The following is a 27,579-nucleotide window of genomic DNA, read 5'->3' on the forward strand; positions in this document are numbered from 1 at the left end:
GCCAAAGGCAGCAGCTTAACCAACTGAGCCACCCAGGTGTCCCAGAGGCTTTTTTTCTTTTAATTTCAGGAAACTCTACCCCCAACATGGTTCTTGAACTCACGACCCCAAGATCAAGAGTCCCATGCTCTACCAACTGAGCCAGCCAGGCACTCTAGGCTTCTTTCTTTTTTTTTTTTTTTTTATGGAATGAAATTCTAATACATACTAAAATGTGGATGAACCTTGAAAACATTATACTAAGCGAAATCAACCAGACACAAAACACTGATATTGTAGGATTCTACTCATAGGAAGGGTCTAGAAGAGGCAAAATCAGAGATAGAAAAGAGATTACAAGGGGCCAGGGGAAGGGGTGATGGAGACTTATTGCTCAATGGTTATAAGGCTCTGCTTTGGGTGATGAAAATGTTTTGTCATAGACTGTGGGTAATGGTTACACAACACTGTAAGTGCATTTAAGTGAGTCAGGGAGACTAAAAGGACTCCCTAAAAATCTGCTTTTTGCTCCTTTTCCTGCTTCTATTCTTGCTAGTACCTGCACCCCACCCCACTTTACACATGCTGCATAATGCAAATAGTTTATGTCCTCCATGTAAGGAAGGGACAAGGAACCAATGATTTCTTTAGAATAGATAACATTTAAGGAAGGATCAGGTGAGAATGACCGGAAGCCATCATGTGCACATTTCAGACCTGGACATCTAGACGCCCAGGCCCGATGGCTCCAAGGAACAGCATCTGAGCCCCCATCCTTGTTCCAATCAGTTCCTAGATGCCTGAGGGGACACATACACCAGACCACCTTCTTCAATAAAAAACTCCCAGACCCCATACAAACGAGTCTCCCAGACACTCTATCTGTACCTGCACTTGCTCTATACCTGCAATAAATTCTGCTTTTACCTCCTGCTGGCTTGCATTGGATTTCCATCCATCCTCTGAGTCCCTGGACCCAGCTTGCTGCCATCATTATGACAAATGAATTATACACTTAAAAATGGTTTAAAAGGTAAAATAGTAATAATAATATTATACATATATATTATGTATATAATTATATACATTATATATTAATATATTATTATTATTATTTAAATAGTGTAATGGAAGAATAAAGTGAGAGTAATCAGTCTCCCCATTTCAAGATTTACTACAGCCAGAATATGCAAAACTGCGTGGTACTGGTAAAGGGATACAGACCTTGACCAGAGGAACAGAACCAAGAACCCAGAAGTAGCCCCACACGAGTATGGCCAACTGATTTTTGACAAAGGTACAAAAGCATCTGTACCTCAAATGGAAGAAAGGGAAGTCTTTTGCGTAAATAGGACTGGAGCGACTGCATATCCACAGGCAAAAGAAAGACTTCAACTTACACCCGTTTATATAAAAATTAACTCGATATGGATCACAGATTTTTAAATGTAAAACTTAAAAATATAGAGTTTTTAGGGGCACCTGGGTGGTTCAGTAGGTTGATTTTTGGCTCAAGTCATGATCTCAGGGTTGTGGAACTGGGGCCTGCCTCAGGCTCTGGGCGCTCAGTGTGGAATCTGCAGGAGGATTCTCTCCCTTTGCCCCTCTTCCACCCACGCACGTGCCCGTGCACGCTCTTTCTCTCTCTCATAATAAATAAATCTGGGGAAAAAAAATATAGAACTTTTAAAAGAAAACACTGGAGAAAATCTTTAAGACCCAGGGCATGGTAAAGAGTTCTGATATGAAACCAAAACTATAGTCCATAAAGAAAGATTTGATCAATTAGACTAAATCACAATTTAAAAACTGCTCAGTGAAAGATCCTGTTAAGAGAATTAAAAGACAGGGGTGCCTGGGTGGCTCAGTAGGTAAAGCCTCTGCCTTCAGCTCAGGTCATGATCCGAGGGTCCTGGGATCGAGCCCCGCATCGGGCTCTCTGCTCCGCAGGGAGCCTGCCTCCACCTCTCTCTCTGCCTGCCTCTCTGCCTGCTTGTGATCTCTGTCTGTCAAATAAAGAAATAAAATCTTTAAAAAAAAAAAAAGAGAGGGGCGCCTCGGTGGCTCAGTGGGTTAAAGCCTCTGCCTTCGGCCCAGGTCATGATCCCAGGGTCCTGGAATCGAGCCCCGCATCGGGCTGTCTGCTCCACAGGGAGCCTGCTTCATCTTCTCTCTCTCTCTCTCTCTCTGCCTGCCTCTCTGCCTACTTGTGATCTCTGTCTGTCAAATAAATAAATAAAATCTTTAAAAAAAAAAAAAGAGAGAATTAAAAGACAATTCACAAACTAGGAGAAATATTTGCAAACTTGCAAAATAAATAATTATATTTTATTTTCAAATTAAATACAAGCCTGGTTTCTTTGGGTTTCAACTTTGTCTGCTGTGAAATGGGGAGAATTATATTGACCTTAAGAAAATCTTTTTTTCAAAAAAAAAAAAAAAGATTTTTTTTTTCAAGATTAAATGATAGAAATGAAAAGGTCTTTTAAATTAAAAAGGCACTCAGCAGAATCTCAAGAGCTCAGATCTTGGATCCCTGTCCTTTCTCTGCAAGAATCTAAGGACAGAGGATCAGCAAAGAGTATGCTTTCTGAATGGCAGGAACAGGCTTCCCCAGAACTGAATGGGCAGCAGATTCCCAGATTCATCACAATGGTAGACCAGGCTACTGTAGAAATCCTCCCAATATACACTCTGAGAGGTGTGTGATGAAATAAAAACAAAAATGGGGCGCCTGGGTGGTTCAGTGGGTTAAAGCTTCTGCCTTCAGCTCAGGTCATGATCCCAGGGCCCTGGGATCATGCCCCATATCAGGCTCTCTGCTCAGCAGGCAGCCTGCTTCCCTCTCTCTCTGCCTGCCTCTCTGCCTACTTGTGATCTCTGTCTGTCAAATAAAGAAATAAAAAATCTTTTAAAAAAATAAATAAAATAAAAACAAAAGTATTATTTGCAAATTATACTTGTAAATTTGCACTATTACTTGCAAACAATACTATTTAATAACAGGACTTGATACTAGTTAGTAGTATATTTTTGACATATTTGCCAAATATGAGTCCATCTGGCAAAGGACTTCTATCCATAATATATAAAGAACTCTGAAAATTCAATAGTAAACAAAGAAAAACAATCCAATGAGAAAATGGGCAAAAGACAGGAAAAGACATTTCATTAAAAAGGATATCCAGATGGCAAATAACAAACACATGCAATGTTCAACAACACTACCCATTAGGGAAAGGCAACTTAAAATCCTAATTAGATATCACTACAGGTTTGGCTACAAACAGAAAATGGCTGTTTGTAGCCAAATCTGTTGTAGCCAAAATGGCTAAAACAGAAAAAAACAGTAGCGACAGCAGTTGCTGGGGAGGATGTAGAACATTGTATTAGTCAGGGTTCTCCCAAGAAACAGAAGTGGTATGTGTGTACACATATGGAGAGGGAGCGAGAGAAAGGAGGGAAGGAGGGACAGGGAGGCTGGTTTTAAGGAATAGGCTCACACAATTAAGGGGGGCTGGCAAGTCTGAAATCTATAGGGTGGGTTGACAGATGGAGATTCAGATAAGATTTGATGTTGTATTCTAGAGTCTGAAATCTGCAGGGCAGGCCCCCCAAGTGGGAAAATTAGACAGGGTGTCCCTGTTATAATCTCAAAGAATTGTTTCTTCTTCAGGACACCTCAATTTTGGGGGGTGAGGCCTTCAAAAATTATATGAGGCCCACCACATTATGGAAGGTAATCTAAAGATTTATTTATTTATTTGACAGACAGAGATCACAAGTAGGCAGAGAGGCAGGCAGAGAGAGAGAGGAGGAAGCAGGCTCCCCGCTGAGCAGAGAGCCCGATGTGGGGCTCGATCCCAGGGCTCTGAGATCATGACCTGAGCCGAAGGCAGAGGCTTAACCCACTGAGCCACCCAGGCGCCCTATGGAAGGTAACCTAAATATACTAATTTAAATGTTAACCACATCTTAAAAATACCTTCACAAGCAACATCCAGACTGGTGTTTGACCAAACAACTGGGAACCAGTGCCTAGTCAACTCGATCCATAAAATTAACCATTGTATTCATACATGCTGATAAGAATGTAAAATGGTACAGCAGTTCTGGAAACCAGTTTGGCAATGTCTGCTAAAACTAAAAATCAGGGGTGCCTGGGTGGCACAGCCGGTTAAGTCTCGGACTCTTGGTTTCGGCTCAGTCAGGATCTCCTGGTTGTGGGATTGAGACCTGTGTTGGGCTCTGCACTCAGCATGGAGTCTGCTTAAGATTCTCTCTCTCCTCCTCTCCCTCTGCCCCTCCCACTCGTGCTTTCTCTCTCAAATAAATAAATAAAATCTTAAAAACAAAAACAACTAAAAATCAATTCACCGGATGACCCAGCAATTGTGCTCTTGGGCATCTATCCCAGAGAAAATGAAAACCTATCTTCATGCAAAATCAAATAAATGAATATTCATAGCAGTCTTATTTGTAGCCCCAGACTGGAAGGAACCTGAATGTCTTAAACGATTAAACAAAATGTGGTACATCCATATCCCAGCATACTAGTTGGAAACATTAAGGAAAAAACTATCAATACATTTAACAACTCTGAGAATGCTCTCAAAGGCATTCTGCTGAGTACAGAAAGCCCATCTCGAAAGATCACATACTTTATAATTCCATTTATATAGCATTCTTTTTTTTTTTTTTAAAGATTTTATTTATTTATTTGAGAGAGAGGCAGTGAGAGAGCATGAGCGAGGAGAAGGTCAGAGGGAGAAGCAGACTCCCCATGGAGCTGGGAGCCCGATGTGGGACTCGATCCCGGGACTCCGGGATCATGACCTGAGCCGAAGGCAGTCGTCCAACCAACTGAGCCACCCAGGGGTCCCTTATATAGCATTCTTGAAGTGAGAGATGGAGAACAAATTAGTGGCTACCAGAGACAAGGGATGGAGGGTGGGAGGGGGATGGGTGTGACTATAAAGGGGCAGCACAAGGAAAATCTTCATGGTTACAGAATAGTTCTGTATTGTGGAGGTCTTCTGGATGTGGAGGTCACCTGTAACCTTGACAAGTGTCAATGGTGCCAGACCGACGTAACTTAATTATCTTACTAACACACGAGTTCCACCAATGGAGCAATCTTTGTGTGTTTCCTGGGATAGTCTAGCAATGAACACGTAGTATTTGTTGAATGAATCAAATTTCTGAATGAATCAACCCAAAATATAATTGAGTCTGTTATGTCAGTCCCCATTTTGTTGGGCTCCCCACTGCTTACAAGTCAGAGTCAAATCCTAAACTGGTTCCATCTACCCCAACCAGTTTCATCTGCCATCATGTCTTTCTTCTCGGTTGTTTGCAATTCCCCTACATCACCCTATTTCCTCTACTTGGATCCTTATCCCTTATTTTTCTGCTCATTCATGAGTATCCAGCTCAAATGCTCCCTCTTCTGAGGGACTTCCCAGACTCCTAGGCAGTCTGCTCTCCATCCCGTAGCTCCTGGTACAAGCCTCCAGCATACATTGTAGCATAAATTATGTTGTCCCTAAAGAAGGTCTCCCCCTCCAGAATGTGTTTTTTCCCCACAGAAATAAAGTACTTAACACAGTGCCTCATTGCATGGGTACTTAATGAATCCTAGAACCCATTTCATCTAAGGGATAGCTCTCAGTCTTTCATCTGAGATACAAACATATAATAAAACTTCTGATGAGTTTCATCTCTTCTTTTTAACTTTGATCTTCTGGCTCGGGACTGATTGAACTGGTGGGAAAAAGACACACATCAAGAGGGTGACTATCTAACCTTATCTGGAAATTGGGTTAGCTGAAGAGGCTCAAGAAAAAGATGGTAAGGCTTAGGGACGACTTGAGGAGGACCTGGCATCCAGGCTGACAGTGTATTCCCAACAGCAGAAGAAATAAACAAGCCACACCATGGTAGCCTTGTTCAGGTGCATTTCCAACAAGCTGGCATATAAGGAAAGTGGAGCATCCTTTCATCTTGAATGCTGGATGGCCTGCCCACAGTCCACAACGTGGGCAGAGGGAAGCTAGTCCATTCCACCAAAAGCATAAATGATTAATCTCACAAACCCATGGGACTGAGAACCAGACAGCAAGTATAATAAAACACACTGGGTTCAGTCTGGAGTTTTGATGGCATTTTAAAGCACACCGTGTGGAACCCTCTATTGATGGAGCTTTAGATCTCTCTGCTTTTAGGGGGCCCCACTGGGTAAGTGACTCCGGAAGGGGGTGAGGGAGGAAGTGGCTGACCAGCTAGGACTAAAAAAAGACGTGGGCCATGGTCTCATACCGAGCCAGTCAAGAGCCAGCTAAAACATGCAGACCTTCCTATCCTTCCCAAATGCACCCCCTGCCTCCCGCCCATGTCCAGCAAGATAGAATGCAAGGAGAGAGGGAGACAGGAGGACAGAGTCCACAGAAACCACACGTATGAGCTATACCAGCAGCATGTGATTTACAGATGTTCCCTACCAGTCTAGACTCCACATCATGAGAATTCAAGTTCAGTCTACACTCGCCCACCTCCCCAATCACACTTTCCATCTCAATCTCTTACTTGTTCAAGAAACATCCTGTCTGTGCACTTTCACGTCTGGGCCCGAGAACAGGCTTACCCCAGCCAGGAATGCCTCCTCCCACAGTTTCTGTTTGTCAAAGTCCTATTCATCCTTCCAGGCACCAATCAGACACCATCCTCTCAGTGCAACCATCACAAATCCTATGAACTGGAAATAACTTCCATTCCTTTGGTGTTCCCTTAGGCCTCTGGTACGGTTACAGGATGGATCATACACTGCCTCTCATATTCAAATATGGGCATCCATCTCCCCCACTGATCAATCTGGAAATGCCAAAGATAGGGTCCCGATGCCCACTCCACAGCAGGGTGCCTAATGCACCTAGCAAAGCTAGTGAAGTTATGCACTTCATTAACAGGCTGACTGAAGGAGCATCTCAAACATAATACCAGGGGCCCTTTCGGGCAACACAGCAAACACTTTTGAGCACCTAAAACACGCCAAGAACTGTGCTGGATAATGGACGCTTCACAGGCCGCAGGAGATGGACATCTGGACAGCAAGAGTGAATAAGCGAGCACTTCCACACTGTTCAGTAAGGTAAGGGGAGTAGGTGCAAAGCATGAAGGCAATGCTTCTCAAATCTTCAAGTGCAGAGGGTTCAAGAGTCACCAGATTGTGGTTCGATAGGTCTGATGCGGGGCCAGAGAGCCTGCATTCCAAATGGGCCGTAAGGATGATACTCAAAGAACGATACTCTAAGGAACGAAGGGTCAAGGTCTACAGGAAGAGGGAAGGATTGAGTGCACCGGGAGGGATATGAGAAGATTCCTCGAGAGATGGGATTTCACACCACACCCCACTGTAACAGGGTAGCACGAAAGAAAGAAGATGGCTCAGGTCTGTGCTTCCTAGAAGCAGACAGGTGTGTGGCTTGTGACCACAAGACAAGGCTGAACAGACACAACGCAAAGCGCCTCAGCGGAAGAGAGGAAGGAGTGTCTGGCCATTTCTTTACTTCTGAGGAAAAAAATGGAAATGAAAGCAGTTTTGGAGCACGGGTAAGACTGCTGGTAGAGGTGAGCGATCCTCCAAGCCAGAGAACGCTAGAGCCACGGCTCGGGAGTTGGAGACCACGGGTCGTGAAGACACAGCCAGCTGGAGGAGTCTGTGGGCAACTAGGGGAGAAGAGAGAGGGGCGAGGTTAGGAGGATCCTGAATATCAAGAACAGGACCGGGGGTCCTAGAAAAGTCAACCAAAGAGCAGCGGTCAGCTCCAACAGGACAGGCTTAAGCTTCTCTCTCTTACATCTGTCTCCCAGATGCAGTGACGCAGTGACCGATCTCTGTGAGCAGCTTAGAATAATCAGAGATGCAGTTAAATCAGCAGTCTTTCCTTTAATCCTTCCGAAAACCAGCCCGCACCTGCTGCTCTGGCACTTCCACAGCCCAGCAGCTCTCCCCAGAAACCCTGCTCACTTAAAGGGATAGCCTACGGACAGGGGAAAGAAGACAAGCTATCCCCAACATGAGTATGAGCATCTTTTAAACCACCAAGAGCTGAGCAGCCCAGGTCTACTTCCTGCTCACCTGACAAATCTCTCACCTCTGATTCTCTCTGTGGTGCAAACAGAAGTGACTTCAAGAACAAGCCACAACTGCCCTCTCTAGCTCTGGCCATTAGCACCATGTCTCCTAGGAAAAGTCCAGGTGAAATCCTGCATTCTCTTCACGAACTCCGGAAAATAATTATGTCATTGTCGTTGTGATAAATGACACAAAATACACAGGAAAGAGAGAGGATGAGCCAAAGCTGATTCCAGAGTTTCAATCCTGCCTATATGGATCGTATGCCATCCAGGCACAAAGTCAACAAAAGCGATGGTTTAGGAGGGAAAGAGCCTTCATTTGAGACATTAATTAGCATAAGGATCAACAGGACAAATGAAATGTAGGTCTAGTATTTAGGAGCAAAATAAGCAAGACAACATAGATGTGAAAGCCATTTGTAATTTAGAGACTATGCCAACAAACCTTTACTTGCAAGACAGGTCAGCATAGTATATTTCACTGGTCCTCAGGACAGCTCTGTCAAGGTTATGGGACACTTAGACTTTACAAATTGGCACAGAAAAAATAAGCTTACAACACGCGTACGTCATTTAAATATGTCTCTCCTAGAAATCGATTCCTTTTAAGTGACCATTGGAAGAGTAGCTACAGGGCTGAGCTGATAAAATCTGGCTCCCGAGAGCTGAGGCAGCACACTATGAGAGTGAAAGAACAGGGAAGGTTATTCCTTAGTGTCCCGTGTTTCTCATCAGTGGGTTTGAACACAGAGTCAGCTTCTGCTTTCAGGGTCTCTGCAATCACAGCACTATAAGCAATCCCACTTGCCCTTCTTGAGCTTATCAGCTTTTTAAAAAGTTGTGGTAACATACACATAACAAAATTTACCATTTTACCCATTTTTCAGCATACAGTTCGGTGACATTAAGTACATACACGTTGTTGTGCGACCATCCCGACCATCTGTCTCCAGAACTTTTTCATCTTCCCAAACTAAAACCCTGTCCCCATTAAACACTAACTCTCCATTCCCTTTACCTCCCAGTCCCTGAGTAACTGCCATTCTACTCTCTTTGTGTACTCTGGTTACTTCCTTTAAGTGGAATCATAGAGTGTCTGTCCCTTTATGACAGACTTATTTCACTCAGCATAAAGTTTTTAAGGTTCACCTACATTGGAACAGGTGTCAGAATTTCTTTCTTTCTTTCTTTCTTTTTTTTTTAATCAAGGAGGCTCCACACCCAATGTGTGGTTTGAACTCATGATTCTGAGATACAGGTCAATGCCCCTCTACCGACTAAGCCAGCTGGGCGCCCCGAATTTCTTTCATTTTAAGGCTGCATAATATTCCACTGTATGCCTTTCAAAAAAATAGAGTACATTTTGTTTATCCAGTTAACTGGTGGTACACCTTGTGTTACTTCCATCTTTTGGCTACTGTGAGCAATTCTGCTATGAATATATACAAATATCTATTCTTGAGCTTGTTTTTTTGAAAAGCGTTTTTGTGTTCTGGTCAGATATGCAGCACACTCTGCCCAGATGTACTGGACCATAGGTGAACTATCTACTTTGCCTGCCAGAAGCCCCAACTCTGGCCCTTACCTTCACGGCCCTGAACACAGCCGGTCAGGTCCACTGGAACACAGGAGCCAACACGGTCTCCTCTGGCCTGCCATTCTGCAAGCAGCTAAGCATCCTCAGCTTCAACTGAGACAGAAAGGGAGCACGGTGTCTTTAGTTAATGCTTCGGAAACAGTCTGCTTCAAGCTCTAGCAGAGCTACAAGACTTTCAAAGATGAGATGCAAAATTTACCATTAACTTCTCCTATGTCAGTTATTCACAGTCACCAACCAGGACAGTCCCATGATCACCTGCAGTGAGCTGGAAAGAGATAGTTCTTCACTTCTGGTTCATCTGCACTCTTTAATAAGAGACGCTTCTGACTGCTAGATGCTGTGTGGGAACGACAGAAGGTATACCGGGGCCATAAGGCAAGTGTAACCTACTTCCAAGGCCTTAAACTTGACAGAGGCCATATTTCTATACAACAGGGGTCCGCCAGCCACAGCCAACGGGTTTGGCCTATACCTGTTTTCGTACATCAAGTTTTAATGGGACAGAGCCATACCCATTCATGTATGTGTTCTGTACGGCCGCTTGGGTGCCACGACATCAGAGTTGAGCGGTTGCAACTGAATCTGTATGACCCACAAATCCTAAAATATTTACTATCTGGTTCTTTACAGAAAATGCTTGCCAACTCCTGGTTCACACATCTTGGTTCACTCTCTTCTCCCCAGCTGGAAACAAGTGCTGAAGGGGTCAGCTGTTCGTGTGGAAGAGGCCTTCCTAAACTGGGGAAACTGGCTGGCTTATAACAAAGAGGCAACAGTAATGCCAACACTCCACAAATCCAAAGTAGGATGGGAGACGCCAGGCTTGAAATTTAGAAGGGGCTAAGAACACATCTTTAGAAAAATGTGATCTCATCTGCCGTCAACCTGCCTCTAAGCTGAACTAGGTGTGGCCAAGAGGCAAACAATGGAGTCTCCTGTACAAAACTGTAAAGGAACCGCCCTCTGTGAGAAGCATCCCCAAACACAGGCTTCTTAAATTTACGCAGAAGCCTCAGAGTGAACCCCCTGTATGCTGCTTCGGTGGTAACTGATTTTCCAGGATGCCTCCAACTCCCTTTCACTACCCACACATCACGCAGTGGCAAGCTCTCTCCTCCTCTGATTGGCGTCCAAACGTAACAGCATGAACTACAACATAACTTGAGGAAGAAAGCAAAACCGACTTTTCGATGAATATGCCTTCATACCTAAGTGCACCTCTGCTCTCAAGAAGCATATCCTTCTGCTCGGTTCTAACTGTTCACTAAGAAAAGGCAAGGCTGGAAATGAACACAAATGCTTGGGGAAAGTCAGTAGAAAACACCAGGAATGAATAATACTCAGAAGCATAAGTTTTCCAATGTCGTGCCATTTCAAAATCAAGAGAGTCCAGAATTCAAATGTGCAAAAGACTAGCCGATAAAGCCTGCATCTTTCCTCTCTCCTGAAATAGAGCAATGGTGTTGCATCAGGACATAGACATCACTGTCCTCCATTCTTGAAAATGACACGCGGATGGCGTGTGTTCCCTGCTCTGCTTCCTAACATCAGCAAGGCAGGTGAGTAATGGGAAGAGGATGCAAAAGCATTCCTTCCACCAACAGCTAGGCTGGATCCCAGATAATAAAGCTTTGTCCCTTGGGCAATCCCTTAATATCTCTAAGCCTCAGGGTTTTTTAATCTCTAAAATGAATGGCTTTGATAGAGGACCTCTATGGCTCCTTTTCGTAGGATTCTCTCAGCTCTATAATTAAACCTGTGTAACTCACTATACTACACAGAACATCAAAATGGCATGTATCAACAAGTCCTTACTTCACTTCCTGATAGCCTTTTCCACACTCTTTCATCACCGAATCAGTGTGAGAGCAAATGAGGCAAGATTCCAGACTCTAGTGTGTGGCTCTTGAAGCCGGTCTCAATGAGAATTGTGTACCTGGATTTAGTGGGTCAAAGGAAAATATTCTAATACTATGCCTTTTACCCATGGAAAAGGCATTTCTTTCTGGAGGACAAATTATCAGATCTGTGTTCAAAACCTTAGCAGGGGCCTTGGGAAAATGCTAGAAGGCCAATGCCAGCTTATTGGTGAAGTTCATTAGTGGCTGCAGAACAGAGAGAGCGCGAGCAATCAAGCAATGAGAGAGAAGGAAGCTTCTCTCCTAAGCTTATGGGTCAGTGAATAATATGCAGGTTTGGTGACCCTCTTCTGCTCTCACAAATAAAGAAAAAGGAGAATGTGAGGTGAGGGGAGAACAGAAAAATGTTCAAGTGGTGGGTCTAGATCTTATAAATGAATAACGAATTGTGAACATTCACTGAATCTGGGTAGTCTGCCTAACTCACAGGACCCCAGTGAACCTGACAGATGAAGCCTGAGCATTGGGCAACTGGCAGCCCAGAAGAAAGGAAAGGAAACAGGCTGATGGGAAGAGGGGATGAGAGCTGAGGTGGAAGCAAACCTCTCTGCCCAGACAAAGCCCGATGTTATAGGTTGCCCAGAAGTCTTGCACTGCTACCCTCCTAACCTTTAAGAGAAAATGATTTGTCATGTAGACGGACCATGGGCCTTTTCTGATAGGAAAAAGATACTCAGCCGGATTCATAACCCATGAGCCAGAAACGGGCCTCAGGGAAATTGCTCTTAAGCTTGAATGCAAGATTTTGCATATATATTAAGTATGTGCATTTTTCTGGGGAGAGGGCTCATCATTTTCAGTTCTGTTTTTTAAGATTTTTATTTATTTATTTGAAAGAGGGACAGTGAGAGAGAGCATGAGAGAGGGGAAGGTCAGAGGGAGAAGTAGACTCCCCGTGGAGCTGGGAACCTGAAGTGGGGACTCGATTCCGAGACTCCGGGATCATGACCTGAGCCAAAGGCAGTTGCTTAACCAACTGAGCCACCCAGGTGCCCCGTTTTCAGTTTTTTAAAAAAACATTCATGTCAACATAGACATAGAATATGATTTTTAAAATCTAGTATTATTATACCCTTTCTGTTCTGCCTCTTCTTAAGTATCCAACAGGTGCGCAAGGAATTCAAATTTCAAATATTTCCAAAAACAAAATTAAGTAAGGTTTGAGAGTTGGCAGTGAATTTTGAGAATACATCATACCTGCTAACGCTAACTTTCAGACACTCCCTAAAGCTCGACGAGAGAGAAAAGATGACCTGTTGTTAACAGTGAGTACAACTGACCTGGGGTAAATTAATTCAGGTAGCAGCTGGAATTCAGTTCCATTACTGCCAGTGATAGAAGATGCAACAGGAGAGCAAGGAAGGGCATTTGGCCAGGAGAACAGAGACCAGGAGTCCAGTCTCTAGTCCTAGCTCTGCCTATCTCAATCTGTGATTTTGAACAAGTCCCTTCCTTTGGGCTTGGGTCCTCATCTGTAGGACGTAGGCTACTAGAGCAGAGCAGCGGTCTGCATACTCTTAAGACAATGAATGTTATGTTTAGATAACATCACCCAGAATTCATCAGAAGCTAAACAAATTCAAAATGGCAGGTTGAACATACCCACTTATTTCCTCTCTCTCTAGAAACCCCACCATTATTATTCATAATTATGTCATTATTCATAAATATCCGCTGCAACTGAGCATTTACTCCATGATTGTTTTAAGTCCATTAACTAATGGAATCCCTAACACTCTTATTAGGTAGATGATGACGCCCATTTTACAGATGAAGGAACTGAGTCCCCAGTGTTTAAGGAACTTGCCTAAGTTTCCACAGCCAATAAGTGGCAGAGCCAGGATTCTAACCCAGGCAGTCTGGCTTGAGTCCGTGCTATACCACTTCTCTGACTGACAATTTAGGAACAGCAAAGCTCCCAAGGAAAAAGCAGCTGGAAGAGAGCAGATCAAATATATCACCAAACTTTGGAAGGTGAGTAGTGACTGACTTCCATGGAGAACACTGAGCGCTGCACGTGGCAAGTCCCTTCCAAACCTCAACTGCTGGAGTCAGGTTTCCTGAGGTGTGAGCATAAGGGAGGCTGAAATCAGGCAGGAGTGGTCACCACCCTGGCAGAAGACTGGAGGTTTATCATTTGGACAGGATGAACCAGAGACTCCAGACTTGGGCAACCAGGGAACCAACCACTGAAGACAAGGAAGTGGCAACATTGAGGGATTAAGTGAAAGTCTGCATACAGAAGCAAGAGCCCCCAGCCCCCTCCCATCGTAAGGTTCCTAGAATGGGAACAGCCAACTTATTCCACTCAGGCAGAAGCCTGAATGAAGGCCCACGGACTCTGAACATACTGCATTGAAAAGGGGAGGCCCATCACCCTACAGTTTTGGCTCTAAGGATGTGGCCCCAGGCCAGAAGTAGCATCACTGGGGAATTTGTCAGAAATGTAAATTCTCAGGCCCATGCCAGATGTACTGAATAAAAAATTCCCGGATAAGGTCCAACAACCAGTGTGTGAACAGGTCACCAGGTGATTCTAATACTTGGTAAAGCTTGAGAAGCACTGCCCTGCGAGGAGGCCCACTAGTCAATACATTCCATCCCACAGCGAAAAGCTCCAACTGACTTTTCAGTACCTATTTATTCGGAAGACAGTCTGGAAACATTAGAAGTTTCAGGAAAGACTCTATCCTGAGAGAAAGAGAGAGAGACCAACAATCTCGGTTGGAACTACCTCTAATAATTTTCTTGTTCCTTTGAATGAACAAAAAGCATTGTAATGGAAAAAAATATTCAAGCATTGTTATGCTAAAGGTTGTTCTATTCTGTATTTGCATGAAATGCAGAGGCAAAAGGCACTGCTTCAATTTATGTAGCAATATCTGTAACCATTCCCCTCTATCATACCCTTTTGCTTCTCTTTGTCTCACAAACTTTCCCTGCCTCTTCCTTACAGCCTAACTCTTAACCCCCAAATTCTCCCCATTACTGCTTTTCACCAGTCTCTACTCACCCCAAGTGTTAGTGCCATGACCAGATCGTTCCTCTGCTTACAAACCTCTAGTAGCCTTGACATCTTCTACCATGTAATCACCATGCACAAAAATCTCCTGTTTATATTTACTTCCTCGGCCTCCTTTAGTCCAGTTCATTTTTCTCAAACCCCTTGGCTCCCCACCAAAGATCCTTTGCCCTCTTTAGGCCACTTCACCCCCCCGCTCCGCCCCCAAAACCAACCTCCTTCGGAGGATGAAAAACTTAAGCGAGGCATCATGCAAAGAATACTACACATTTTCTCACTGAATCCTCACACTAATACTGAGAATTAGGAATCATCCTGGTTTTTACATTTGGAAAACTGAAGCTTAGAGAGATTAAGAAACTTGCCCAAGGTTACCACTAGGATTTTAATCCAAATTCTTCTATCTCCACACTCTTAACCATTCTACTCTCCTGTCTCCAGAGGTCTGACTCAACTATAGGAAGAAGAAAAGTTTCCTTAATTCTGTAGAAAATAAGCAGGGTGAAAAGATCTCTGCATGTGTGTATATATATTTCATGTGGTCCCGCAGAGATGCTGAGAGCCTTTCAGCCAAAGCCCAACAGGGAGCACAGTTCACAGCAGCCCCTTCCCACGTGGAGGGCTCCAGAGGGCTCAGAGGGTTAGGCCAAGGAGCAGCGCTGCGTGCCTCTCCAGCAGGAATGGATGCAAAGCACGGGAGGAAGTCTGGCTCTTGGGTCCAGGATGCCAGTAGGGAACAGGTGGTTAAGGGATCCTTCTCCCCCACGCGGACCCAGTCCATCCTCTGAGACCTTTGTGGAGGTAGTAGAGATGGTGCACCTTTCAGTGGGGAGCAGAGTAGATACCCACTTCAAAAGGTGTCCAGATCCGATTTTAAAAGCTCTTAAGAGACAAAGTAGTAATCTAACAATCAAGGACAAGCAATGACTGCTAAGGAGAAGGCTGCGCCTTACAACGGCACAGCTAACTTCGAGGACCACCAAGAAATGTCTACGGTGACAAGAGAGGGTGCCCATCAGAATGTAGAGGCGGCCACCGCCCCCTCCTCTCCAGAGGGGTTGCAAGTTCATTTTCTCCCGTCTGTGTGACAGAAAAGCGAGGCGAGTACCCCAATGTCTCCCACCCCGAGGGCCTTAGCCACACACCTCTCAGCCTGTCTTTCTAAGGGCTGAGGGGCTGTCCCTGTCCGTCTCCCCACTCAGCCCCAATTCCTCTCTAATACTCCGCACCTCTCTCTCCCCTACTCGGTCTCTCTCCAATCTCCCAGCCCTACCACTCTGCCCACTAGACCTCCTCTCTTCCCCTACCCTCCGCCCCTCTTTCCTCTCCACTCGGTTCCTTATCCCTCAGCCTCACGCCGCCCAGTCTTCGGTACCTTGAGCGTCACGTCGCACAGCTTCCCTTGCCGCCGGATCTCCTCCATGACGCCGTAGCCGCGACTAGGCAACTCGGACACGGAGAAGTGCACCAGGTCCTCCAGCTCCTCCGCGCCGTCCTCCACCATCTTCCCCGGCCGCCGCGACTGCGCAGGCCTGGCCGGCCGGCTCGATACTAAACGGGGCGGAGCGAGAGCTCGCGCGAACCGCCGCCGGGAGCGCAGGGCTGGAGCAGAAGGGCCTGCCCGGCCGCCGTAGTCTCAGGCGGCTCTGTGCCGGAAGCCCGGCTGCCCCGTTTCCTGGTGCAAGCCTAGTCTTCGTTCCCTCGCTTTCCCTACTGTGCTTTCACGCCTGCAGCTGCCTCAGTCTTTCTAGATTAACCGGTCCCATCACCCGTCTTTCCGATTCGGCCCTGACCTATATCGTAGCTCGACCCAGGGCCGCGGACTTCATTTCCGCCACTACCTAGGTACTTCCGGAATCTGCGGAAACGATCCGTTGCCATGGCGGCTATGTACACAGTTCTGCGGCGGCGAGATTCGGCTTGCAGTCGCTGCACCTGCAGCGGTCGGGCGGCGGGAGGACCACTGCCTCCGGAGCAGTGAACGGATTCACGCGCCGCCCGGGTGGGGAGAAGCAGGCTGGAGAGGGGAGTGTACGCCGAGGCGGCTGGCAGCGATCGGGATCCGAAGACCGCTCCACCCGGGAGTCCCCAGGCTGATCTGTGAAACCCGAGCGGAGGAGGGGGCGCGGCATCGTGGGCGCCCTTTCGGGCTGACTCCGGCTTAGGGTCTTCGAATCTAACGTTCCCTGGCCCCACGAGGGTTCTGCGTCGCTGCCGAGGTTGAGAGGGCGCGAAGTGGGGGACCAGAGGTCTTCTGGACCCTTCTGTATTCGTCAGTTTTCGAACTGGAGGGGGCTTCGGGATCTCCAGGTCGACCCTCTCGCTTTACAGATGAGGAAACCGCTCCAGAGAGGGACAGGAATGGCCCCAAGGCCAACTGCCACCCACAATCCACGCAGGGGTCTGGTATGTTGGGTGAGGAAAAGGGAGGAGGCCCGATCTGCCTGGAATTGAGGCTGGGTGCGCTTGGACCCTGTTGTTTTGGGGTTCAAATGCTGCCGCCGATCTGACAACTATGAGGGTTCCGTATTGAGAGCGCCTGGTCTGGGCAGGAGCGCTGGAAGCTAGGGACTCGTCCCAGCAGACGCTCCCTCTCCTTTTATCCAGCCTTCAGAGGTGCTTGGTAACAATTCTGTACATTTCCACCCTTAAAACAAGTAAGGAAACCACGTGCCTTTCAGAGAGGTCTCTTGGTGACCACTCAGAGGTTCACTTATTTACACCAAAACTATCTAAGGGTGGTGCCCGTGAGAGAGACACTTTCCCCACAAGGTACTGGGGCGGCGGGGGAGGGGGGAGGGGGGAGACACTGCTAAAAGAGAGGGCATGGTGAGGGGCTGAATATGGCTTCTTGCAAGTGGTGCCTGGAAACTAAGTGTCCTGGAAAGGCTGTGGGCTCAGGGATTGGAGGTGGCCTGGGAGGGGAGTGACATATGCCCCTTGGGACTCTCTCAGTAGTGACAGAAGATGGACCCACAGGTGGAGATTCAGCCGTCCTCTGACTTCCAGCCATGACCATCACTACCAACCACCATTTCTCGAGTTCCTGCTCTGTGCTGGGCACTGTTCTGGACATTGAGGGGGGATTCAAAAGAGATTAAAGCACAGTTCTGTCCCTCAAGCAACTTGTAATTTAATTTGGGACCGGAAACCCACTCAAATGATGCAGCGTAAGAATGGTAACAAGCATTATTTCAGTAAGTGCAAGATGGCATGGGGTCTCAAATGTCTGGGAGTTGAGTGTCTGCTGGACAGCAGCCTTACAGGATGGGTTAAGACAGAAGCAGGTGGGGGGATGCCGGCTGGCTCAGTCCTTAGAACATGTGACTCTTGATCTTGGGGCTGGGAGTTCAAGCCACACGTTGGGTGTAGAGATTACTTAAGAAAATAAAATCTTGGGACGCCTGGGTGGCTCAGTTGGTTAAGCGGCTGCCTTCGCCTGAGGTCATGATCCCAGCGTCCTGGGATTCGAGTCCCGCATCGGGCTCCTTGCTCAGCGGGGAGCCTGCTTGTCTCTCTGCCTCTGCCTGCCACCCTGTCTGCCTGTGCTCTCTCTCCTTCTCTCTCTCTGACTAATAAATAAATAAAACCTTTAAAAAAAAAAAAGAAAAGAAAATCTTAAATAAAATAGAGAAGGCTTGCCTTAGGTGGATATAGCTCCTGACATACTTGGAGCTGTGGATGTGAGTGTGGGGTGGGCCTTGGGAAAATAGGGGGACTGCATGGGCATGTGCATGTGCGTGGGCAAGTTGCATGCCCCACTCTAAGGGGAGGGTGTGCTTGAGCTTTCCTGTGCTGTTCTTGTGCTGGGTGGGTGGGGGCTTCCAGGAGGGAGGCCTGGGCACCTGCCACCTGGGCTGGTTCCATTCAGAAGGCACCCAGGGCCGGAGGCCGGGCCCTCAGACTGGTGTGAGCAGTGGTTCCCAGAGCTTTAGAAACTGAGGGTAAGTTTGCTTGTGTCAAAGCACACCTTCCTCCACTCTCAACTTCCCAATAGCTTAGATCAAAATGGAGTTGAGATTTTCCTCTTCTATTTCCTCAATTTGGGATCCACATTAGAGCCATTTGTGGCTTTGTATTTTTTGAGCTCAATTTTGCAGACGAAAATTTTAGGACTGAAATTGGATAAGCCAGCACCCTTGATCACCTGAATACTCTTCAGATCCATTTTCTAAAAATGAAAATGTCTGAATGGTCCCATAGTGGCTGGGAAAAGGCTTCCATGAAATAATTACTTGAGGAATGTAGTAAGTGGACACAGGTCTACAGTAGGCAAATATAAGAGTGACATGTTTGCTTATTTGATTTGACATCTGAAGACCTTGTAACTGGGCTTGGAGTTTCATTTGTTGTCATCACTGAAACTGTGAACAAAGGGGAGGGCCGATTTAATTGCTTCTGTAGAGATATGTTATGTTATGCCATTGATAACAATTAACATAATTGTAATAGCCACTAGATTTAGTGGTCATTGCAAGTTGTATTTAGAAATATAGGGAGACGTTAATATTTTTTAAATCTGCAATCTTTTTTATCAGGTAAGATTCATTGAACCTCTCTTGGATTATACATATATTCTTTATTTAATGTGCTTTTTTTAAAAAAAAAAGTGAAATAGGGGCACCTGGGTGGCTCAGTCTGTTAAAGCCCCTGCCTTCAGCTCAGGTTGTGATCCCAGGGTCCTGGAATTGAGCCCCGCATTGGGCTCTCTGCTCAGTGGGGAGCCTGCTTCCCCCTCTCTCTCTGCCTGCCTCTCTGCCTACTTGTGATCTCTGTCTGTCCAATAAATAAACAAACTATTTAAAAAATAATACATTTAAAAAGTGAAATAATTAGGGGTACCTGGGTGACTCAGTCAGTTGGGCACCTGCTTTTGGTTAAGGTCATGATCTCAGGGTCCTGGGATCAAGCCCCGCATCAGACTCTGCTCAGTGGGAAGTCTGCTTCTCCCTCTAACTCCCATCTGTGTTCTCTCTCTCTCAAATAAATAGGTGAAAATCTTTTTAAACAAAAAGTGAAATAATTAACTGTAATTCAGAGAAGAAATCCCTGTCATGTATGACTTTTTCTTTATAGTAAAGGTCTTAACAATTAGTTTTATTTATTTGTAGAGTTCTTTGCAATAGTTCAAGCAAACTATTTTTTCCTTAATCACCATGTTTTGGCTATTTTCCAATTTGAATATAAAATTGAATCAGCTTCTTCTGTGTCTCATGTTTTGCTAACTCCTCGTGAATTCAACAAATCCTTTGCTGGTTGTTTTTTGTGTTTGTTTTGTTTTCTAAAAATACCCAGGAGATTTCTTTGGCTTCAACTCCCCTTTCCTGCCCCTTGAAGGTACAGGTTATTTTAGTGGTAAATGCCTCCTTTCTTCTTGAACTGGTTTAAGCCCGAGAGGGAGGTCAGAAGAGAAGCATACCATGTAGCACACATCCAAACTCTTGGGCCTTGTCTCTATTCCAAGTGTGTTTTGTACATTTGGAGCATGAACTCTAAATGAGTTTTTAACAGTCTTTCTTTATATGCATAGTTCCATAAAAGTAAAATTATCGAAATGTGAGAGCCCAGTGTTAGGACTACACGACCATAGACTACTTGATATATTCACATTATTTGAAAAAGAAGGAAAGAAAAAAAATTAGATCGATATTAGGAAAACTTAAACGTAAAATTAGAAATGTTTCCTCTTTGAACAACTTAAAATTATGTTAATTTCCCCAGTAGTTTCAAACAGTGAAGTTTAATATATTTTCATAGACTTTCATCTTGTTTTCTAGAATTTCTTAACCAGATTTAATGCAATTGATGATGATTAGAGATTGATTTTTCCTTAGCTTTCCTTAGACTCTTGATATTTTTTCTCAATATTTAATCATTTGTCATCAGTATATGAGAGGTGCCTCAAAAGCTAAGTTTTAAGTTCCCCTCAAAGCAATAAAAATAGCACAATCATTCCTTCTGTTTAATAACCGTCTTTGCTTCTCCACTCTGTGTCCATGCTGGAACCAAAATTTTCTGTCTAATTAGTATTAAATATTCTTACACAGTCACTGCCAGGAGAGGGCCTCATGTGATTTCACCCATGAGACTGATATCCGATGAAATAGGAGATTTAAGGGCATCTGGGTGGCTCAGTCAGTTAAGCGTCTGCCTTTGGCTCAGGTCATAATCCCAGGTTCTGGGATTGAGCCCCGCATAGGGCTCCCTGCTTGGTGGAGAGCCGGCTCTCTCTGCCTATGGTTCTGCCTACTTGTGCTCTCTCTCTATTGCTGTGTCAAATAAATAAATAAAATCTTAAAAAAAAAAGAAATAGATTTTATTATCATTTGGTTGTGTAATTCAATTTTTAAAAAAATTTTTTAAAGATTTCATTTATTTATTTGACAGAGAGTGAAAGCATGCAAGTAGAGGGAGGAGCAGAGGGAGAGGGAAAGAATTTCAAGTAAATTCCTCCCTGAGAGTGGAGTCAGTGGTGGGGCTCCGTCTCACGACCCTGAGATCTTGACCTGAGCCGAAACCAAGAGTTGGACCCTTGACCAACTGAGCCACCCAGGTGCCCTCGATTTAAAAAAAATTTTTTTTAAAGATTTAATTTATTTATTTGACACAGAGAGACACAGCAAGAAAGGGAGCACAAGCAGGAGGAGTGGGTGGGTGAAGGAGGCTTCCTGCTGAGCAGGGACCCGGATGCGAGACTTGATCCGTGGACTCTGGGATCATGACCTGAGCTGAAGGCAGACGCTTAACAACTGAGCCACCCAGGCGCCCTTTAAAAATGTTTTTATAAAATACTTCAGTTAGACAGAATCTAAGAGATTAATTAACTCTCCCCTCAATGCAACAGTCCCTTTGGTGGCATCTCTGTTAGCTGGCATCTTGACTTTGCTTGAGTTTTTTCCATTTATAGGACAGTTCTATATAGTAGGAAGGTCACTTACCTGAATCTGCCTCCCTAATCCTTACGCCTATAACCTTACATCCTATTCCATGAAGCTACCCCAAGATTTTATTTTAACATTTTGTTACACATCATATTATTCACAGTAGTATAAAGAAAGAAATACAAATGTAAGTGTGTCTACCTGAAAGAAAATATAGTTAGGTTTGATAGAGGAAGAGGAGATAGAGGGCTCTCTGATTTTTTTCTCAATGGACTGCCAGAGAAGAAAGAATATTTGATTATGGGCTAGATTAAATATACTTCTAGGGAATTGTTTTTCTGGTCTAAGTCAGTCACATGGAGGTAGAGGAGGAGATGTGGCATTTGCAGTAATGTATGCTAGTGAAGAAAAGAGAATTAGTTTAAATGCACGTCCTAAGTATTTTAGAGGAAAATATAATGAATGAGGCAAAGTGTAAGTGGACTGCATTACAGAACATTTTTAGGAGACGCATCTAAGATTAGGCCACTCAAGGGAACATTCTTGCCTTGTGTGTCTGTCTCTTAGGGGGCCATTGGTGGAAAATGATGAGTCAGCCTTTATAGCAGGAAGTGCCCGTGTGTGTTGAGCAGTGTCCCTGAATAGAGCACTGACAGGTTAGGGGGTTAAAAGGAAAACTGGCTCTTGAGGATAGGAAAACACGGACTGCATGTCACTGTGTTTTACTCTTCTTTGTAAGCAATAGCACCCACCCCCCCTCCCCCACTGATTGTCATTTGATGACGACCACTGAAAGTTGCACTGTTTTTTCGTTTTTAGCTAGAATGGGCACTAGGAAAAAGGTTCATGCATTTGTCCGTGTCAAACCCACCGACGACTTTGCTCACGAAATGATCAAATATGGAGATGACAACAAAGTAAGTGGAACGCACTTGCCGTCATGGGCCTGGTCCCTCTGTCCCCCCCTTGCTACAACATGACCCTGTTTCCAAACAGCCTGTAAAGACCAAGACAGAATTGACAAAAGTTCAGATGGACTCCAGAGTCCAACAAGTCCAGACCACTCCCCTGAATCGCTTTTGATGAGGAAACCCTTGAAACACCCATTTTTAATTATGTTTTTGCTTAATACGTTTACCTTCATCCTTGTATCTTGTACAGAAAAGCTGACATTTGTGCACACTCATAAAACTTTCTGGTGATCAGATCTGCTATTACATAATCTCCCGAGGGGTCCAGGTAGAATGTCTTAAGTTGATAACTGTTAAACTTACCAAAGCAGTGGAAGAAACTCTTCTTGAGATAACTGGAAAGAGTTATCCGTCCCCATGCCTTTAACACTGTCATGACCATCTTTCTGAAGTCCATGACAGGCTTGGGACAGGTTGAGAGAATCCTGTGTTTTCATTCAGCAAACAACTGTGAATCCACTCTGGGCAGCACTGAGATGTTTTTTAAGGAAGGAATTCAAGGGCAAACTCCCCAAGCTTTGCAAGTCTTGGCAGTCATAAAAAAAGCTCACACTGGGCATGGTTTCAACGAACATGGAAACACAGAACATTTAATGTGTGAACGGACCGAGCCTCTCTTTCTTGATCTTACCTTTTCGGCATGTGACTGTGTCTTGGCTCCTGGATTAGGGCAGCTGGGACAAAATTCCAACAAGAGGCTCTTTACGTCAGAAGTCCCCATAGTGAATATTTGGAATTTACCATTGACCTAAAGCAATGGGTTCCTAACTCAGCTCTGCCATAGTGCATCTAATTTTTTTTTTTTTAAGAAATCTGTGCATCTAAAAATATGCTAGTTACAAGTATGTAGGTACCTTGGATTTGCTGTAACACCAGTGAGGAACTATGAGAAACCAAGAAGAGCCTTTTCTGTGGCTGTTAATTCTTCATTCCTTACAAAGGCCCACAGCATGTAAGAGATATAGCTCAAGCCCAGGCATCTGTCACCAAGCCCACTTTTCTCTCTGGCCTAATTCAAGGCCTCCCTGTGCTTAGTGAATGTGTCTAAAGCTTGGTTAATAGAAATAGGATAAATGTGCTTGACCCAATATCATAGATGGGGGAACCAAGGCAAACAGCACCCAGTAACCTAGGGTGACAAGTCCTGAAACTATGACATGCTCTAGTCTCCCGGTCCTTCCACCTTAAGGGTTGTGTGATCTTCCTGCAGGCGCTTCCTTCTCCCATCCCCAAGAACTCACTGGAATATTGGCCACTGGTGGGAGTCCCTGTGCCTCCTAAAGTTCACTTCCTCTATTTTCTCCAGGTTAGGCCTCAGCTAGCAGTGAGTTTTTCATACCGGTTTCCTAAATACTCTCTCATCTTCTCTTCCTAGAGCATTGATATTCACTTAAAAAAAGATCTTCAGAGAGGGGTTGTCAATAACAAGCAGACAGACTGGTCATTCAAGCTGGATGGAGTTCTCCACAATGCCTCCCAGGACTTGGTTTATGAGACAGTTGCAAAGGACTTGGTTGCTCAGGCCCTCGATGGATACAATGGTAATTTAGTTAATTGTCGGTTGTTTTACATAAGAACCCACAGAACCCTTGCTGGAGGAAGAGATGCAAGTATTTTATGGTGAATGAAAGAAAAGATAACCTCACATGCTAACTCCTGTTTGCTTCTTTGTCTATCTCCATTTTCTTATGGTGGAAAACTAGTTATTTGCTTGGTGATACTGTGGGCATGACTTGATCCAAAGTCCTGGGATCCTACCTTCATAGGAAGATTCAAAGTCTGTGGCTCTTTATAGGTCATGGAGATTGAACTATCATCCTGTTTCAGATCTCTCAAATATTAGCTTGGAAGATAATGTCCTTATGAATTTGACTAAGTCCAAATACTTTTCTCTTGGTTACCTGCTCGGAGCTACTTCCATTCATTCTACCAGCAAAATCAGTCTACTCTTCTTATTCTAGTATAGGGTTTTTACATATAGCACCAAAAAAAAAAAAATGCAGTGGAGTTTGATTGTCTTAACAAATTAAAAGCAGCTTTTTTGAGAAGGTTTTACCATTTAGTTCGGTCTAAGATGCTTGAAAAGAAGATTTGAAAATCTTTTTTTTTTTTTAAGATTTTATTTATTTATTTAACAGAGATCACAAGTAGGCAGAGAGGCAGAGAGAGGGAGGGGGAAGCAGGCTCCCTGCTGAGCAGAGAGCCCAATTCCAGGCTCCATCCCAGGACCCTGGGATCATGACCTGAGCCAAAGGCAGAGGCTTTATCCCACTAATCCACCCAGGCACCCCAAGATTTGAAAATCTTTAGAAAGAATGTATCACCATTTGTAAACTTTGTCCATGTGACTGGAATGTCCCCTGTCTGCAAGTTTAAGGTCTTTGGTTTAAAAGTCTGTTTATTGGGCGCCTGGGTGGCTCAGTGGGTTAAGCTGCTGCCTTCGGCTCAGGTCATGATCTCGGGGTCCTGGGATCGAGTCCCGCATCGGGCTCTCTGCTCAGCGGGGAGCCTGCTTCCCTTCCTCTCTCTCTCTGCCTGCCTCTCTGCCTACTTGTGATCTCTCTCTCTGTCAAATAAATAAATTAAAAAAAAAATCTTTAAAAAAAATAAAAAATAAAAAATAAAAGTCTGTTTATTGTTGAGGCCCATGCATTGTAATGTATCCTGCTTGTGACACATAGGTATGGTCCTCATTGACCCTGAGGGGATTTGGCCCCAAGGAACTAAGAAGGTCTAGGAGGTTAAGAGTCTTGGGCTCTGGGTGCTGTGGAATCACAAATGGGCTCTGAGTCCTACCCACTGTGACTCCTTCCTGCACACTTAAGTTAGTAGACACTGTTTCTGACCTTGGCTCCCATGCTGAGTTAGAGCCCCTTGTATAAAACCTACCAATCCCAGGAACTAGAGCATTGGCGTGGGGAAGGCAGACGCTGATTACCATGGCCCCATGTTGCCCTGAAGCAGCGTTTGGAATGGGTCTGGCTCAAACTGGCCACGCCAGGAGGAAGGGTGGATCGGAACAGGAGCACCAGAGCCTGATAGTCATGGTAACTCTCACAGACGTGACAGGTGCAAACAGAAGTCTTCGCCGAGAGGACAGTGGGACCAGGTCAGGACCCGTCATGGTGGTCTGTTTCTGGAAGTGGCAGGGGACGAAGTAGCAGCCCTGATTGATCCTGTGGGAACTTGCAGTCTACACCCCTTTCTTCCTGGGCTTTTGAAAGCTCTTCCCGCCTGGCCAGCTCCAGGGAGGCTACGCCTGAGACTGGCAGTTCATGGCTTTGCTAAAGAAGGGCTAGAGTTCAATGTTCCTGTCTCCCTCCTCACCTGTCTAGGAAAATTCCCAGTTTCTCTGTTCCTTGATACCACCTGCTCTGCTCAGAAGCCTGACGGTGGGATCTTCTCTTGGCACAGGGAGCAGTAGATCACCATATGGGCCAGATTTGGAACAGCAGTCTGTGTTTTGACCATTTATGTCCCCATTTCCCTGCCCACCCATCCCCCCTATAGTAGGAGTTCCTCGTGTCCATGGTTGCTCCTGATGGCCACCTCCACGCCCGGGTCCAGGCTGGCACCAGGCATGCTGGCAGATAAGAGAGCTATCCTCAGGGGCACCTGGGTGGTTCAGTCGTGAAGCATCTGCCTTCGGCTCAGATACTGGGGTCCTGGGATCGAGCCCCGCATCAGGCTTCCTGTTCGGCAGGAAGCCTGCTTCTCCCTCTCCCACTCGCCCTACTGTGTTCCCTCTCTCACTGTGTCTCTCCATCAAATAAATAAAATCTTAAAAAAAAAAAAATAGAGCTCTTTTCCTGGACATCACCAAGACATGTTTCCAAATATTTGCAGGTACCATCATGTGTTATGGGCAGACGGGAGCTGGCAAGACATACACCATGACAGGGGCAACTGAAAATTACAAGCACCGGGGGATCCTTCCTCGTGCCCTACAGCAGGTAGGGAGTGGGCCCACAGACGGGGTGCCACACGGGTCCCTCCTCTTACCACAGTTGCTGCCAACACTAGGCCTGCTACCAGATACAGGATGCACACTGAGTGGGTGGGGGTGCAGAGGCCTCAGAAAACCCGGAGTTCGGGTTTCAGAGTTTGACCCAAGCCCACGCGGAGCCAGTTTCCTCATTTGTGAGGACGTGTCAACTGGCCTCTTGGCTCCTGCACTGGTCTGTGATCCTGTAATTAAGGATTTGGAGGTCCTAATCATGTTTCTCTTCCTTGTTCTAATGAGGGGGATATGGACTCTTAGAGAACTGCCTTACTGGCCTGCTCTGGCTTCTACCACCACCATTGCCCCAGAAAGAGCAAAGGGAAGAAGCAGGCACAACATGAGCATGCAGGACTGAGTCAGCCCTGGGGGGTCTGGGAACTCTGACTGAACGCAGCATAGAGGGACCTTCCTGAGGAGTCCTGTGAGGACCCTCTTTTGGGAGGTAGGCGGCAAAGCGGCTTTTTCCCAAAAGCATCTTGAGGTTTTCTAGCCCTGTCCTGTAAGAAATGGAAAGGGTCCTGTATAGACCGCCCGGCTCTCATTGGTGAAGCAGTCTCCATGCCTCGCTGTCAAAGCTTCAAGACCTCAGCATCTTCAGCTTCAGTAGTGTTCCCCAGTAAAATATAACGGAAGCCACACACGCAATTTGGGGTTTTCCCATAACCACAGTTTAAAAAGTAAACAGGTAAAGGTGATTTTGATATATTTTATATGCAAAATATAATCTCCACATCATATGTCGATGTGAAAACTCTTGAGATATTTTACATTATTTTTCTCACACCAAGTCTTCGTGGTGTGTGTTTTATGCTTATGGCCCATTTCCATTTAGACACTAAATACTCATCAGGACTACTTGATCTGTATTTACATTTCATAAAATTTACTGTTGAAGAAGTAGATTTATAAACCCAAGTTGTTCCAAACATACTGAAAAGTTTACCAGTAACTTAATTTAGGAGCTGCTTTGAAATTTAAATTCAAATTAGTTACAATTAAATAAAATTTAAAATCCCGTCTCTCATTTGCATCAGCCACATTTCAAGTTCTCAGCAGTCACTTGGGACT

The 27,579-nt window shown here is 45.2% G+C and overlaps 2 protein-coding genes across 9 annotated transcripts in view; one reads left to right on the forward strand and one right to left on the reverse strand.

Moving 5' to 3' along the window:
- KLHL18 (kelch like family member 18) overlaps positions 1–16,349 on the reverse strand; it is a 54,684-nt gene extending 38,335 nt beyond the window's left edge. For 2 of the 3 annotated variants that reach the window (XM_047695434.1, XM_047695426.1), the window contains exon 1: positions 16,032–16,349. In XM_047695434.1, the coding sequence (XP_047551390.1) occupies positions 16,032–16,160 (129 nt within the window). In that variant the 5' untranslated portion in view covers positions 16,161–16,349. Of the gene's footprint in view, positions 1–9,700; positions 9,806–16,031 lie in introns of all 3 variants that reach the window. The other variant, XM_047695444.1, reaches the window with a different exon arrangement.
- Positions 16,350–16,393: 44 nt separating this feature from the next.
- Positions 16,394–27,579, forward strand: part of KIF9 (kinesin family member 9) — a 49,596-nt gene continuing 38,410 nt past the window's right edge. For 2 of the 6 annotated variants that reach the window (XM_047695369.1, XM_047695415.1), the window contains exons 1-5: positions 16,394–17,062; positions 17,612–17,853; positions 22,357–22,454; positions 23,884–24,049; positions 26,355–26,461. In XM_047695369.1, the coding sequence (XP_047551325.1) occupies positions 17,817–17,853; positions 22,357–22,454; positions 23,884–24,049; positions 26,355–26,461 (408 nt within the window). In that variant the 5' untranslated portion in view covers positions 16,394–17,062; positions 17,612–17,816. Of the gene's footprint in view, positions 17,063–17,611; positions 17,854–18,487; positions 18,601–22,356; positions 22,455–23,883; positions 24,050–26,354; positions 26,462–27,579 lie in introns of those variants that run through there. The other 4 variants (XM_047695389.1, XM_047695379.1, XM_047695398.1 and 1 more) reach the window with 4 other exon arrangements.

Source organism: Lutra lutra, chromosome 1 (assembly GCF_902655055.1).
Source record: "Lutra lutra chromosome 1, mLutLut1.2, whole genome shotgun sequence".
Lineage (NCBI taxonomy): Eukaryota > Metazoa > Chordata > Mammalia > Carnivora > Mustelidae > Lutra > Lutra lutra.